At 34.7% G+C, this 15,641-nt stretch overlaps 2 protein-coding genes across 2 annotated transcripts; both read left to right on the top strand.

The window, feature by feature from the left end:
* Positions 1-2,599: 2,599 nt before the first annotated feature.
* On the top strand, positions 2,600-3,706 carry LOC130412100 (putative small proline-rich protein 5). The gene is made up of 2 exons (XM_056737235.1): positions 2,600-2,666; positions 2,944-3,706. The coding sequence occupies exon 2, from the start codon at positions 2,944-2,946 to the stop codon at positions 3,433-3,435; it is 492 nt and encodes a 163-aa protein (XP_056593213.1). The 5' UTR covers positions 2,600-2,666; the 3' UTR covers positions 3,436-3,706.
* A 2,796-nt stretch (positions 3,707-6,502) lies between these two features.
* Positions 6,503-7,771, top strand: LOC130411766 (cornifin-B-like). The gene is made up of 2 exons (XM_056736636.1): positions 6,503-6,547; positions 6,825-7,771. Exon 2 carries the CDS (start codon positions 6,825-6,827, stop codon positions 7,506-7,508), a length of 684 nt encoding a protein of 227 aa, XP_056592614.1. The 5' UTR covers positions 6,503-6,547; the 3' UTR covers positions 7,509-7,771.
* The last annotated feature ends 7,870 nt before the right edge of the window (positions 7,772-15,641 follow it).

Below are 15,641 nucleotides of genomic sequence, written 5' to 3'. Positions count from 1 at the left end.
TTATAGAATTGATCCATTCTGTACAACTTGTTGTGCAATTCAAGCTAAAATTGATTAAATTCCTGAATTCCACTAATTTTACCCTTAATTCATAAATAGTCCTCACATGTTACCTGACCCTAACCTACTGTACATTCTGTACAACTTGAAAATGTAGTTCAACCAATTGCAACTTAATTTTTCACATCAGTCAAATCAAATCAAGTCTATGTGACCTACAAAACCAAACCGCTCAACCTAAAATTCAAGGTAGCTCCCGGACCAAATTTCCACCACAGTTTAGAAACCAACCATAATTATTTAACGACAACCCGTACTGTGTTACTTTAAGCTCAAAATTGTGTTGTACCTATCCAAAATCAATACAAAATTACCTTTAAAGTGTTTAAATTCTGCAAATATTTATTAATTGTTTAAGACAAGCTTTTTGAGATTGTTTAGCCTACCCTAATAGATAACCCCAAAAGAAACTCAATACCATAATACTTTAGTATATTTGATCAAAGCACAATTATAAAAAAATCTAGTCAGTTTCCATCAATCTTTTTCACGTTTCTACTTTTTATTTTTTGACATCTGTTTTATCATCATTGGATGTCAAAAGGCTGTCTCCACCCCCTCCCCTTCACCCATGTGGCTGTTTCATGGACCGGTGGGGGCTGTCATGTTGTTAACATACTAAAAGAAAAGTGTGAAGACCCTGATAAACACCGTGTGAGTAGACATTTTATTGGATTATTTTTATAGTGGCCAAAGTCAATTAGTTGAATGTACTTGGGTAGTTATCAGACTAATATGCAAATGCATCCTATGTTGTGACGGCAAAAATTTGGGAAAAGACTAACAATGAAGAAAAATCTCTCTTAAGCTAATTGACATGGTACATAGCAAAATTTAGAAAACCAACTGTTTATACCACATTGTTTTATATTATTAATATTTCTATGTTACACCATAGGACACATGTACACTTTTATCGTCAACTGCCCCATTGCAGCTTACTGTTGTGGTTTTGAGTTCAAATTTGTAAAAATTGTTAATCAGTTTAGAGAATGGTTGTATGAAAAGTTTACAAACTTATTAGTTGCCTAAATATGTTCTTTCTCTACAGGAAACCTGAACCCAAAGAGAAACCCTGTAACATTGCTCTTCCGCTTTGCACGTAAGTTGATTCAAATTTTATGACTTGAATTGAACGTATGTAATATAAATTCTATTTATAAGGTGAACTAATTTGATTTGATGATGTACATTTTAAAGAATCGAGGTGTAGTCTTTCTAACCGTCTTGAGAATGAAATCAGGCCTGAAAGTGTTGACTGTGTTAACACAAGCTGTTTGTCAAGGAGTGTCGCAATGTTGTTACTGCTCAGTACTTTGCTGAATGTGTTTAAAGTAAAAATAGTTTTTTAAATTTTTGCTTAAAAAATTGTATCATGCTTACTTAATTGTGAGTATATAGACTACTGTACACAGAGCATTATAGTGTACTGCAATAAAGCCTTTTGTATTTGCATCAGAGAAAGTGGTTGTGTCTTGATTTATCATTGAGCAAGTCATAGGTGACAGATGGAATCAAAACTCCAATTTTGCAAAACCAAGGAAATAAACGTGGGGAGAAAACAGGCTCAACCGGAATAGCTAGTTCTCTGACACATTAAAATAATGTTTTTACAGTGAGTTTTCAGGTCCACCCTGACTGCAGATCCACCCAAAGAAGGTAAGGGATTAAATAGATTTCAGTTCTTAATGTAATTGGTGTCTTCTGTTACAGTAAATTACCAGAGGAATTTTTTAAGTATGGTTCAGACCAGATGTTGCTCTTGCGTAGCTGGAGGAGATTTGATGGAGTTTACAGTTGTGCTCCATTCAAGTGCCAAGCTAGTCTCAGATTTAAAAATTAAAACAAATGAGACAATTATTCAAAAAGAGTATCAAGGTGTAAAATTAGTCATAATCATCTATATTTCGGTATATTTAAGACACGTTTGAGTTCTTATTGAGATCTTCAATAATATTCACACAGACTTGACATATATGGGATCAGTTTGTGACCTTGTTTAATTTTTTTCTCAATCTCTAATGAAGACATTTATGAGGTTTCTGTTTTTTATTTCTAAAAAGAAATATCTGAGACACAGGAGACTTAAGTGTCCAAATGCTTTCCGTTTATTCTAATTCACTCACAACCACAAACTCATTTAAAAGACAAAACCTTGGAATTCTAATGTGAATGTCCTCACTATTTAATTCTGTAATGTTACTGTAAACATGTTACTGATCAGAACATAATATTTCAAAACAACAGTAAAAATGCAGCATAGACATTATCTTAAAATTGGACATCATTCAAAAGTGAAAGATAATTTCATAGGCAAACCTGACGAAACATTACATTTTGATAAGTGCAAAGTTTAAGGAAAAAAACAAGGCGTTACAATACGGTAAGATTATTGTTGTAGATGAGGAATAAGCTCAGGGAGTGTCAATCCTCTTCTGGTGCATGCTGAAAGAATTTTAATTGAATATTAGTCATAATATAAGGAAATAACACACGTGGAGGCAATTCAAACATATAAAAGTGCTGGTGTGTTAGTACAGTACAACACTACAGTACTGAGACTCATCTGTACAGCACCTCCAACAAGCACCTCAACCGATCGTCTGGTAAGAGTTAAGTATGCTATTTTTTCTCCTAAAACATGTAATGCTGTTATTTACCATAAAATACAATAATGTTTGTGTATTATATGTCATATTATTTAAAAATCTACTTGAAGTACATTTGACTAAAAAGAAACATTTGATTTGATGTTTGATATCCATACAGTTGGTTGTCCATTCATTACAACTACTTAACATGTCGGCAAAGAGAGTTCATTCACTGAAGATGACTGAGGTTGTGCTGGGTTCTCAAGATTCATTTATTGTGTTTTGTCTACAGATGTCACAGCAGAGAGATATGAAGGGCTCAGCTAAACCAACTCAATACATTCCTAAATGCCCACCTCAAGAGCAAACTAAAACTCCATCTCAGTGCATTCCTAAATGCCCACCTCAGGACCAAACTAAACCACCATCTCAGTGCATTCCTAAATGCCCACCTCAGGACCAAACTAAACCACCATCTCAGTGCATTCCTAAATGCCCACCTCAGGACCAAACTAAACCTCCATCTCAGTGCATTCCTAAATGCCCACCTCAGGACCAAACTAAACCACCATCTCAGTGCATTCCTAAATGCCCATCTCAGGATCAAACCAAACCTCCATCTCCGTGCATTCCCAGATGCCCACCTCAGGACCAAACTAAACCACCATCTCAGTGCATTCCCAGATGCCCACCTCAGGACCAAACTAAACCACCATCTCAGTGCATTCCTAAATGCCCACCTCAGGAACAAACTAAGGCTCCATCTCAAGGCCCTAAATGGTGAAACTGGAAAAGGAATATTTCAGAAAAAAACATGAGCTATCTTTGTATCCTCTTTAGAGAAACCCTTAACTCAAATTAATAGCATATGTTAAATATCTTTGCTTTACTGGACATGCATGTAAATGGTGGTGGGAGTTGGAGCTGTAAGTCGGCACAAACATGTGCTTGACCTGAATGATCAACTTATTGAAAATCATACATGCAAATGTTTTACTGATTAATAAAACACTGTAACACTTTAAACAAATAAAGCTTCCTCAATAAAACTTTCAGTGTGTCTTGATATCTATCATTGGTCTTCTAGTGAGCAAGTCACAGGCAACAGTGGCAAGAAATCAAAACTCTGATGTTTCTAAAGTGGAAAAATAAACTTTGGAGAATTCAGGCACAACCAGAAGGGCCAGTTCTCTACAATTACTCATTAATGATTTAGTCTGTGTGTTAGCTTAAAAGTCCCTCAAACCCATAAGATCATTTTAAAGACAAAATATTGGAATTAGAAGAACCTGCATTCTGAGCAGCTTTAAGACAATGAGCTTCAACGTTCTTGCATTCCATTTAAGCAAAAATTATAAATGGAAACACGTCTCTTTAAAACATGTTAAAGACAGAGAACTAAAATGTAAAATATCAAAATCCTGTCAAATTTGTAAATGGTGATTTTTTAAAACACCTCAAATAAAATTACAACCTTCCAATTAAAAAAACCTACTTGGACTTGAACAAAGGTTTGATTTTAGAAAACATTAAATAAAGCCGCACTATTCCAGCAACATAAACAGTTTGCTTATAATTTGTTTTAAATCTTGAAATTGGTGTTCTAATAATGTGTTGATGTGTCTAAAAAGGTGACATTTATGCTTTCTATTTCTCATTTTCTGACAAATGACTTTTTCTCTTGTCTTTTCATGTCTGGTCTTAACTATTTGACCTTTAAGGCTTAATACAATCAAATTTAGTACATTTTAAGAAATTTATTTTAAAAAGAATGAAAAGAGAAACCAAAGAAAGCTGATCCTGATTGGTCCTCCTGTCTTGTATGTATTCAAAGAGCTGATAAACAAGCAAACAGAACCTTATAGATGCCAGTTAGACTTTGTAAATAAAACCTTTGAGATTTCTAGAAAAAGTCCCAAAATGTACTTTTAATAGAAGTAATATATAAAAAAACATCACGTATGTGTAAATAAGTAGAATAACTTGTGACCGATCAGTTATTCAGGTGTTGATGACTCAACACCAGACCGGTCAGTTATGACTTCTATCTTTTTTCTACTCTTTCCAAAAAAAAAACTTAGATCTGTATACTGTGGTAGGCTGTATGAGACCGGTTTTGTTATTGCAGTTATGCTTTTTGTTCCCTTTCTGTCTGTCTCTCGCCGTTGTGTCGAGAACGACAGATGGTTCTCAAGGGTGAACCCCATCTGTCGTTCTCGACACAACGTCTCGTTCCCTCCATCAGGGAACTGAGGTTACATACGTAACCAAAACGTTTTCCTTATGTTGTTCCAATTGCTTCCATTGTTTCCCACATATGTAAGTCGCTTTGGATAAAAGCGTCTGCTAAATGACTAAATGTAAATGTAATGTAATGTAAATGTAAAAAACTCGATTTTGACAAAATTGTCAGTTAAAACCTTATAATTGTAAGATGACAAGAATTATGTCAATGCATTACAGTAAACAAATATTTCAAAATCAGAAAGAATGCATTAAAACACTCTGAAATTTATAGTGATGATGAGAGAGAAACTCAAGGAGGAGGCAAAACTGAGGGAGATCCCGTCTTCATCTGGTCCGTGTTAAAACATGTTTATAATTTAATATTAGTCATGAAATGAAACAATAGCACAGGTGGATGTGATTCTAACATATTTAAGACACAGATGTGTCACAGTCGGTGGCTTAGTGGTTAGCACGTTCGCCTCACACCTCCAGGGTTGGGGGTTCGATTCCGGCTCCCGACTTGTGTGTGTGGAGTTTGCATGTTCTCCCCGTGCCTCGGGGGTTTCCTCTGGGTACTCCGGTTTCCTCCCCTGGTCCAAAGACATGCATGGTAGGTTGATTGGCATCTCTGGAAAAAATTTCCGTAGGGTGTGAGTGCGTGAGTGAATGAGTGTGTGTGCCCTGCGATGGGTTGGCACTCCATCCAGTGTGTATCCTGCCTTGATGCCAGATGACTCCTGAGATAGGCGCAGGCTCCCCGTGACCCGAGGTAGTTTGGATAAGCGGTAGAAAATGGAATGGAATGGAATGTGTCACAGTACAGTATGATACTGAAGACTCATCTGCACGTCATCTCCAACAATCATTTCAAGTCTTCAATCGTTTTTTATAAACTTTACTAATTTTACAAATCAACTAATATTATAAACTTAATATCTGTCTAGGTTTATTTTGACTGAGTAAAGCCGAGTCAAATTCTGAAATCACAGTAGAACTCAAAATACTAGATGAAAAAAGACATTGATGCTCATCTCAAAATTGGATTTTTCGACTTTAGCCTGATTTCACAGACAGCATCACATATAACTTCAAAACACCAGGCTAGATTTACCATCAAAAATTTTTACCTTCAGTCTCTGTTATTTATTTTTAAGAAAACCTAAAAAATAACCTGTTCCTTGTGTCCTGCTTTTCCACCTCTACCTGTGCCGTTAGTCTTAAAATATTTTTTTATTAACTTTACTGTGTTTACAAATCGACTGATATTATAACCTTTATATCTATAAAAGTTTATATTGACCGAGTAAAGCTTGGTGCTTATTGCTTTAATAGACATTATTTTAAAATTGGACATCAAAGTGGAAGATCATTAAGCAAACACATGAGGAAAAGTTTGAGGAAAAAAACAAGGCGTTACAATACGGTAAGATTATTAGTGCGGATGAGGAAGAAGCTCTGGGGAAAAACTTTAGAGAACAGGGAGCGTCAATCCTTTTCTGGTGCATGCTGAAAGAATTTTAATTAAACATTAGTCATAATATGAAGAAATAACACACGTGGAGGCAATTCAAACATATAAAAGTGCTGGTGTGTTAGCACAGTACAACACTACAATACTGAGACTCATCTGTACAGCACCTCCAAAAAGCACCTCAACCGATCGTCTGGTAAGAGTTAAGTATGCTATTTTTTCTCCTAAAACATGTAATGCTGTTATTTACTATAAAATACAATAATGTTTGTGTATCATATGTAATATTAATAAAAAATCTACTTGAAGTACATTTGACTAAAGAGAAACATTTGATTTGAAGTTTGTTATCCATACAGTTGGTTGTCCATTCATTACAACTACTTAACATGTCGGCAAAGAGAGTTCATTCACTGAAGATGACTGAGGTTGTGCTGGGTTCTCAAGATTCATTTATTGTGTTTTGTCTACAGATGTCACAGCAGAGAGATATGAAGGGCTCAGCTAAACCAACTCAATACATTCCTAAATGCCCACCTCAAGAGCAAACTAAAACTCCATCTCAGTGCATTCCTAAATGCCCACCTCAGGACCAAACTAAACCACCATCTCAGTGCATTCCTAAATGCCCACCTCAGGACCAAATTAAACCACCATCTCAGTGCATTCCTAAATGCCCACCTCAGGACCAAATTAAACCTTCATCTCAGTGCATTCCTAAATGCCCACCTCAGGACCAAATTAAACCACCATCTCAGTGCATTCCTAAATGCCCACCTCAGGACCAAATTAAACCACCATCTCAGTGCATTCCTAAATGCCCACCTCAGGACCAAATTAAACCACCATCTCAGTGCATTCCTAAATGCCCACCGCAGGACCAAACTAAACCTCCATCTCAGTGCATTCCGAAATGCCTACCTCAGGACCAAACTAAACCTTCATCTCAGTGCATTCCTAAATGCCCACCTCAGGACCAAATTAAACCACCATCTCAGTGCATTCCTAAATGCCCACCTCAGGAACAAACTAAACCTCCATCTCAGTGCATTCCCAAATGCCCACCTCAGGACCAAATTAAACCACCATCTCAGTGCAGTCCCAAATGCCCACCTCAGGAACAAACTAAGGCTCCATCTCAAGGCCCTAAATGGTGAAACTGGAAAGGAATATTTCAGTAATTTCAGAGCTATCTTTGTATCCTCTTTAGGATACGAAACCTAAACTCAAATTAATAACATATGTTAAATATCTTTGCTTTATTGGACATGCATGTAAATGGTGGTGGGAGTTGGAGCTGTAAGTCGGCACAAACATGTGCTTGACCTCTATGATCAACTTATTGAAAATCATAAACAGAAATGATTAATAAAACACTGTAGCACTTTAAACTAATAAAGCTTCCTCAATAAAACTTTCAGTGTGTCTTGATATCTATCATTGGTCTTCTAGTGAGCAAGTCACAGGCAATAGTGGCAAGAAATCAAAACTCTGATGTTTCTAAAGTGGTAAATTAAACTTTGGAGAAATCAGGCACAACCAGAAGGGCCAGTTGTCTAAATTAACTTAACATTTAAAGATTTAGTCTGTGTGTTAGCTCAAAATTCATTCAAAACAATAAGATCATTTAAGTCAAAATATTGGAATTCTGAGCAGCTTTGAGATAGTGAGCTTTAACAGGAACACGTCTCTTTTATAAATGTTAAAGACAGAGATCTTAAATGTAAAATATCAAAATCCTATCAAATTTGTAAATGGTGATTTTTGGAACATGTCAAATTCAATGAGAACCTTCTAATTCTAAAAACAATGTTTTGCATAGACTTAGGTTTGAACTAAGGTTTGATTTCAGAAAACATTAAATAAAGCCATAATATTCAAGCATCACATACAGTTTGAGTATAATTTGTTTTAAAACTTGATATTGGTGTTGTAATAATGTGTTAATGTGTTGATGTGTCTAAAAGGTTACATTTAATAGTTTCTATTTCACATTTAGGACCAATTACTTTTTTTCTTGTCTATTTGACCTTTAAGGGTTAATACTATCAAATTTAGGACATTTTAAGAAATTTATTTTAAAAAGAATTAAAAGAGGAACCAAAGAAAGCTGATCCTGATTGGTCCTCTTGTCTTGTGTGCATTTAAAGTGCTGATAAACACACAAATAGAACCTTATAGCTGCCAGTTAGACTTTGTAGATAAAACCTAAAGGTTTTCTAAAAATACGTCCCAAAATCTACTTTTTTAGAACTAATATAGAAAAAAAAACATCACGTATGTATGTAAGTTGTATAACTCGATTTTGACAAAAATGTAGGTTAGAACCTCATAAGTCTAAGATGAAAAGAATGATATTATTGCATTACAGTAAACAAAGATTTCCAAATAAAAAAGAATGCATTAAAACACTCTGAGATTTACAGTGATGGTGAGAGAGAAACTCAAGGACGAAGCAAAACTGAGGGAGAGCCCGTCTTCCTCTGGTGCATGTTAAAACATGTTTATAAAATGAATTTAAGCCATGAAACAGGTGGATGTGATTCTAACATATTTAAGACACAGATTGTCACAGAGTACAGTATGATACTAAAGACTCATCTGCACGTCATCTCCAACAATCATCTCAACCCATCGTCAGGTGAGACACATGTATGCCTCCTTTTCTCTTTGTTCTAAGACATCCACAGCAAAATATCATAGATGTATCGAACATAAAAGAATATTTGTGTGTTAAAAAAGTTAAAAATCTTCCTTTAAAAAGGAAACATTTAAATAAAATACATATAAATTTACACCATGTCGTAAAGGGATACTACAACCAAAAATGAAAATTGTGAAGTGTGAAGAGCAGGGATTTGGATATTTCAGCTGCTCGGGACCAGGGTTTTTATTGTAAATAGTTCATGCTTTTCCACATTTTTATACACTCAAATTGGCAGACAATCAATTGAATTTAATTAAGTTATATTTATATGTGAGCCATTGAAATAATTTTGCTCTCTCCCTGACAAAGCTTTAATTGATGATGACGTAAGTGATGATATCGCCTGCATGAAAACCCTGATAAAGTAAAAATACACACACAAACAAACGCACTCTTAAGCTGTATGTGACCTTGTCTGTGAAAACCCATCTAAAGTTGGTTTTGTGATTGATTGTTTTCTATAAAATCCTTCTATAAACAGTAAAGGACATTCTGTGACAAAACAACCTTGATATTTTGATATTGACTGAGTGAAGTCGTGTCAAAGATTGAAATCACACTGACATCAAACTTTTTCACTTATTTTGTATCTCAAAATTCGATTTTTAGACTTTAACCTGGATTTCACAGACTGGGTTACATGAAATATTAATTCAAAACACCAGGCTACATTTAGTCTTTAATTATTTGTATTAAGTTGTTTTATTACAAACCCTCTCATATTAAAAAATTGATGTCCATATATAAAAGTTGCATGACACAAGCACTATTTTTACTACATTTGCTTCTGATTTTTTCAGTGAATTACCAGCATGGACCTCTTTGTAGATGTACAACTGTGTATTATGTATTACAAACAACAGTTGGTAGTGTTGCAATGTTGTTCGCTCTAAGTATTTCACAGATTGTGTTTAAAAATATAACAAAATATAATAATATAATATACAAATATAATATAACAAAATATAATAATATAATATAAAAATATAATATAACAAAATATAATAATATAATATAAAAATATAATATAAAAAAATATAACCTCCCCCAACAATTATATTCCCAAACCCATTTTTATGACTAAAAAGCATCCGGTACAAAGCATATGCTGGGGAGACAAGGAGAACGAATTTACTCCATGTACAATGTTTTATGTTTATGAAATAAAATTCATGCAAATCATTGTCATTTGAGAAAACACTTTGTGCATGTGCAGATTAACGGTGGTGAGGTTTTAGTCGGGGAGTCAGAATTAGAAACTTTAGCAATAAATCATGTTTATTTTTCATTACTTAATCTTCAATAATTGTAACAATTTTAACGTTGTTTTATTTACACAAACTACGACTTGATTTATAAGTCAGTTTTACATCATTTGAATTCAAGTGACTTGTAATGCCAATTGGAGTTAGGCCAACATGAGAGTTGATCCATCAGTCCATTCATAGCATCTTTATATGTACCGTATCATAAGTCCCCGAGAGATCAAGTCACAGGCGAGGCCAAGAACAAAAGTCCAAAGTTACACAAGTGGAAAGAAAGAAACCAGGCTCAACCGGGAGGGCCAGTTTCTTGGTACATTACCATTTTAACCCATTTGTACACATAATACAAACATTCACAGAAAACTACTAATCAGTCTAAAATAAGACATTCACAACTGGGAGACCATTCAAAAGACAAATCCTGTCCACATGAACGTTGCATTAAAGTAATAAGCATTAGGTAATGCATAAAAGATTATAAATGATGATGAGACAGGATAGGATGGCCCACGATCCTCATCTGCTGCGTGTAGAAACAACTTGAAACTGGTTATTAGTCAGGGAATAATAGCACAGTTTGAGGTATTTACTATCTATTCAAAATATCCACAGACTTTCTGTCATTACCTCACTGTAACACCGATGGTCAACTTCATGTTTACCGTCATTTTCAAAACCAAACCTTCTGATGAGTTCATTGGTGGCTTTTGTGGTTTGTAAATGGGACGTTGTGATGTTGAAGGCCTGTGCGTATTTGAGCGTCTAAATAAATCCCCAATGTTGTCTCTAACACAGTGCCTGAGAGCTTTATGGATTTTGTTTTTGCTCTTCAGACGTGACATACTCAGTTGCCACCTTAGCATTGTCTTGTGTACCCACCGTATCGTATGATCTCGTCCTCCTCCCGCATCTTTATTCTTGAAGTCTTAAAGGTGTCGCGTAACTTTTCAAAGTCACCTGATCCTCCAGGAGACAATGGTGCTCCTTCAGATGTGCTTTCACGGTCTGTTCTGGGTGATGCTCGAAACCTTTAGAGTCATTGTATCTATTTATAGAACTTCATGAACTTCATAAACAATGGCGTGTGACCTAGTTCTGCAAAAACCCACTCAAAAAATCACTCACACAAAAGCTTTTTCCAAAGTCTACTCGTACATGTGTAATGTAACTGGTGGCCGCTCTCTAGGGAACAGATGGGTCTATATGTACACAGACACCGGCACATCCCTCTATCTGCAAAGCATCGACAGAGAGAACGCATACAGCAGAGATCATGAGAATCGGTCCAGAAGTGAAGATGCTGGCAGCTGTGGGGGTTTTATTCTTTGTGGCGGGTGTGAGCGACAGTCTGGTTCTGAATAAATGTCAACTAAAGCAAGAACTTGAGGCCGTTGCCTTTACTTTACCCCAGGGGGTGCTGAACGAAACCAACGATGACCTCCTAGCAAAAAGTGAGTCTGTTTCTACAATACAACTAGCTATTAGACAAGCAACACTGCAATTTCTGCTGCTTGTCCAATTTACTTAATTCAGTTATGTTAAATCAACAGAACTTTTGGAAAATTGGGTCACAACATGATTTTTTATGTTTACTCATATATCCATTCATGTTGGGACAACATAGACGAGATGTGGTGTGCCAGCATAAAATTGTAACAATTAGGCAAAGGACTTATATTTCCCAGCATGCTTTGCGTATGACTCCATTTTCAGTTTTTTTCTTAAATTAGTGTTATTTTGTGCATTATTTTAATGTTCATTTAACTTGTTTTGAAGAGTTTTGTTGTATTTTTTAGTTTTGTGGGTACCATTACCATTATTAAGAAATGCGCTGCATTTGGTTAGGTAGTGGGCGGTTACATTAAATTTGAACTTCTGTTGAGTTCTCTTAATTCAATATTCTCTTATTGAAGACAAATTAAATTTTTGTCTGATTAATAATACAAATATTTTTGACAAAAATGTGATTTTAAATGCCTTCATTGAATAGACTTATAGAGAGGAAATGTTTTTTTAATATTGGTTTAATGTAACTAATACATTTTAGCAATATTTAACCTTGTTAAGTTTATGATTTAAAACAATAAAGACTCTTAATCTGATTCAATTAAACAACATTAAATTAATTTATGCAAGTACCTCAAGTTTACTGAAATAGATAATGTTACTTAAATTCAACGTAATCCAGTTATGTGGAACCTGTTGACATAAAAAAGTTAATTCAATTGAAGATATAATTTTTTTGAGTGAATGTTAAATGGGGCACTTTGTTGGATTTAATCTAAGGTAAACATAAAGTGAAACTACCTTTACAGTTGTGTGTCACGTCCAGCTGACCTCCGGCTTCAATACCAGCACCATTAAGCAGATCACAAATTCAAACCATTGCAACAATTCGGATGAAGGAGATTGGGGGAATCGCAGGGTCAGATCTGCTAGGAGCGGTAAAGGTAAACATCCTCCCCCCAGGCAGGTCAAACCGGCATCTTCTGAAGAAGATTTAGACAGCGATGAGAAGCATGAGAATTGTGGCACGAAACTATGGACCCTTTATGGCCTATTTCAGCTCAGTGACAGCGTGGCGTGCACTTCGATTGGCGGTCGCTCCCTGAACCTTTGCGGTCTGAACTGCAGCAGTGAGTTTAATACACAAACACACTTCACTGTCCACTGTTAGAGAGACAAATTCAGGTGTTTTAATTGAATGTGATTTTATCTGTTTTTTAAGAGCTTATTGATGATGACATCAGCGATGACCTGGCCTGCACTCAGTTGCTTATAAATAAAATGTGAGTAAAAATATATTAGAAACTATTCGTCTACATTTTGAAAATAAATGTCCTAAATGGCTTTGTTGAATAATTAAAAAATATATAGTCATTTTGAAGTCATTTTGTGTTACACGCAAGGTTGTCCTTAACAAGACAGAGACGTGATCCGATTAGGACAGATTGTGGTTTTTTTTCTCAATTCCATTATACTCAATGGCGATTCATTTTACTTTGTGATGCAATTGTTGGTGTAAGTTGTTTCCTCATATTTCGTTCTTATTTTTATTTGAACAGAACGGCAGTCAACCGGGATCGTAAAGTTGCTGACCTCATCAACAAAATGTAAGTTACATTGTACAAACAAAAAACTTTATAAATTGATGCTTAATCATATTTCCTTGTCATGAAGTAAGGTCTTTAAAGCAGCTATAGTGTGAACCATAACATCATTGCCAGGCCTAAAAATAGATTTCTTAAAAAGTTTACTTTGTTACTTTGATTCGACAGGATCTCGCTGATCTACCAGGCAGAATGTGTCAACGTGCTGGCAACTTCATATTTCTCAGAATGTTAAAATGAATCAGTCATACTTTCCTTAACTTTCACATTTAGAGTCAGTTATATTGTTGTAATATTGTGAAGTTTATTCCAATACATCTCCAGACTCACACTAACTGCGTGGATCAATAAAACTATATGAATGCAGTGCTTTGCACATGAATGTTATTGAAGCATGTGTGTGTGTCCTTACTAATGTTGCAAGTTTGTCATGGCATAGTCTACTGTTTGGCATGCTAGTCTCAGAAAAACCAGATGTGTAAACACTGTACACTGGCCATGTATAATCAATGTCATGCGCTAGGGGGCGTCAAGACACACACAAACTAACTTGATGAAAGTAACTTCTAACTTCGTATCTTATGATAATATGCTTTTAAACATACTATATACTGTATCTAGCCTACATGAGTTACAGTATTTTTTAAAGGCTTTAATGGTAAACGTGTTTTATTCTTTTTTTTTGTTACAGCCTGTTTACATTTCATTTACGTAATAGGATTTGACAGCTCTTCTCGTGGGCATTTGTTTGACAAAAACTTTTGCGACACCTACTGGTGTTTAGTTTAGCTTTTATTAGAAATGCTTTAAAGAGAAAGTTTACATGGTAGGTGAAAATACGTTATTAAATATTGTTGGTTATTATGTAATCTCTGTTACAATACGTGTGATTTCATAAAAAATGTCTAACTTCTATTGCAAAGAACAACATACTTATATAATCCTGTTTGGCTGTCTTAATATTGTACAAGTATGCTATTGGTTTTTCACCTTGCGTCGGGAGGTTCTTGGCCTCCACTTCGTGCATTAAAACCCTTTAATGCACGGCGAGCTGTGGATAATCCTTCTTATACCATGGTCATTTGCCAAGTTAAAGCTGTTAATGATGTTTACAGGCTAATTTTAGATCAAACAAGTGAAAATTATATTATCGTCAGTTCATTTTAAATGTAATCAAACTGACCGATTGGAGCTACCCGTGCGTTAAAGGGTTTTTTGATCCCCACCTTCCAGCCAATTAGAATCGAGTAATCAAACAAAACACGGTATTATACATTATATACAACACCTAATTCTAAAGTAGACAATATTAAAGTCTAAGACAGATGTTTATTTTCCAGCTATGCCTATTATCTCCCAGCGGGCACCTCGATGTCAATTTGACGTCAAATTTCAGACAAGATTTGATCAAGATGGTGCACCACATCATTTCAAATTCAAATCATACATTAAATTCTTCAAGGTTTTTAATGAGGTGAAAATATGAGGTTTATCCCATACTGAAATTGGTTAATGTAAGTATAGCCCAATATGTTTGACATTGAAATGACGTCAAATCAACGTTGCATTATAGGCATTCATTTGATGTTGTATTGACATCATATTGACATCAATGTAAATCCAGTTGAAATAGCATTTTTCTTCTAACTGGCCCCTCAAAATGCATCTATTTGTCACATCTTTTGAAGCAGTTGTTGGATTTGTACATGAAAGTGGACTGCTGTAACTTCTGTGGTAAAAAACACTTTTTTTAAAAGTATGTAAATACTCATGCTGAAATAAAAGGAAACAGTGATTGTTAAATTTTACAAGAAAATATACTGATTTGCCAATAATACATTCAGATGTAATTACAATTTAAAATATTAAAAACAAAAGCAGCATTTTTGCTGTAACCCCACATAAAGTATTATGTTTCCTTATTTTGGTTATTTATAGTGATATTATATTACTGTAAAATTAGAAAAACATTGCTGTAATTGAAAATACTCATAAAATTGTAATACCTTATAATGTATGTACCATTTTTACAGTATTACAACTTCATGTTCATTTTAGTCAAAAAACTCTTATAACTTTTTTATTATTTTTTATAAATTTTTATTTTTCCTTAATTTTTATTAATAATCATTAATTAATCATTAATTTTATTATGAAAAATGTTGGGCCTACAATGCCCATTCATTCTCTGTAGTTTTAATGCCCATT

Source organism: Triplophysa dalaica, chromosome 2, assembly GCF_015846415.1.
Source record: "Triplophysa dalaica isolate WHDGS20190420 chromosome 2, ASM1584641v1, whole genome shotgun sequence".
NCBI lineage: Eukaryota > Metazoa > Chordata > Actinopteri > Cypriniformes > Nemacheilidae > Triplophysa > Triplophysa dalaica.
This window is presented reverse-complemented; position numbering and strand designations above follow the sequence as displayed.